Source organism: Perkinsus marinus, assembly GCF_000006405.1.
Source record: "Perkinsus marinus ATCC 50983 genomic scaffold scf_1104296967582, whole genome shotgun sequence".
Classification (NCBI taxonomy): Eukaryota; Perkinsozoa; order Perkinsida; family Perkinsidae; genus Perkinsus; species Perkinsus marinus.
Window position 1 is genome coordinate 1 of NW_003203476.1, and position 978 is coordinate 978.

The 978-nt window shown below is 45.4% G+C and overlaps 1 protein-coding gene across 1 annotated transcript; it reads left to right on the plus strand.

Annotated features, from left to right (window-relative positions):
* Positions 1–370: 370 nt before the first annotated feature.
* On the plus strand, positions 371–881 carry Pmar_PMAR024981 (hypothetical protein; the record flags this gene model as incomplete). Its single annotated transcript, XM_002768658.1, has 1 exon — positions 371–881. A coding segment is annotated over one exon (511 nt), but the record flags the coding sequence as incomplete, so codon positions are not given.
* Positions 882–978: the final 97 nt, after the last annotated feature.

The window sequence follows — 978 nt, forward strand, 5'->3', positions numbered from 1 at the left end:
TTATGCTGCAGTTTTTGATAAGTATTTGCAGCATGGTATCGTTGAAGTGGTTCCTACTGAGCATTACCATCGTTGTAAAGCTCTTCTACGACACTTTGCAGTGTATTCCAATTCCCGGACCACGCCAGTAAGACCCGTTCTTGATGGTCGGGCTTTTGCTGGGCTCATAGGATCGGGATTGGGTCATAAGGCAGTTGATGATCGTGTGTTGCGAAGTACATTGACAGCGCTCAGTGGCTTTAGAATGTTTCAATGTGCTGCAACGTTGGATATCTCTATGGCATTTTATATGCTTTTACATTCGGACAGTGCATCGTATACGTTCTGCATCCCATTTCGTGGAAATCTCTATCGGCTTCGTTCTCCACCCATGGGTGCACCACATTCGCCTGGTTGTTTGTTGGATGCTATGCAACGACTTTGTGATGAGGCTCGCAGTGACTTTTTGGGTCTCTATCCGCATCTGATAAAGAACGGCAATGTTCCAGTGTGTTTCTGCTTCTATATGGACGATTTAGTCGTAGGAGCAGATTCTGAAAAGCTCCTTAATTTGGCTGTCAGGTGTCTTCTTCGTGTCTGTGATCGGCACGGCTTCAACTGTAGTGAGAAGAAGAGGCAGATAGGATCTCCTTGTGGTGAAGATTCTGCTCAAGTACTGGGTCTTCTATGGAATAAGAATGACGAGATATTCATTGTACCACCCGATGTCTCGTCACTACCACCACCATTGTCCACTCCTTCTGATGACTCTTTGTGTGTCGTGACTATCCGTGATTTGATGGGCTATGTTGCCCGTATATACAACCCATTGGGGTTCGTGGGTCATCTTATCTTTGCTATGAGACTTATCATTCGTGATGAATCCGAACGGACCACCGACGGTGACTTGGATGCCTTTGTAAAAAGGTCTTCATATGAATCTATTATGAGAAGCACGGATGAGTTGAGACGATTTTCTGGCATTCCAAGGGCTTTATG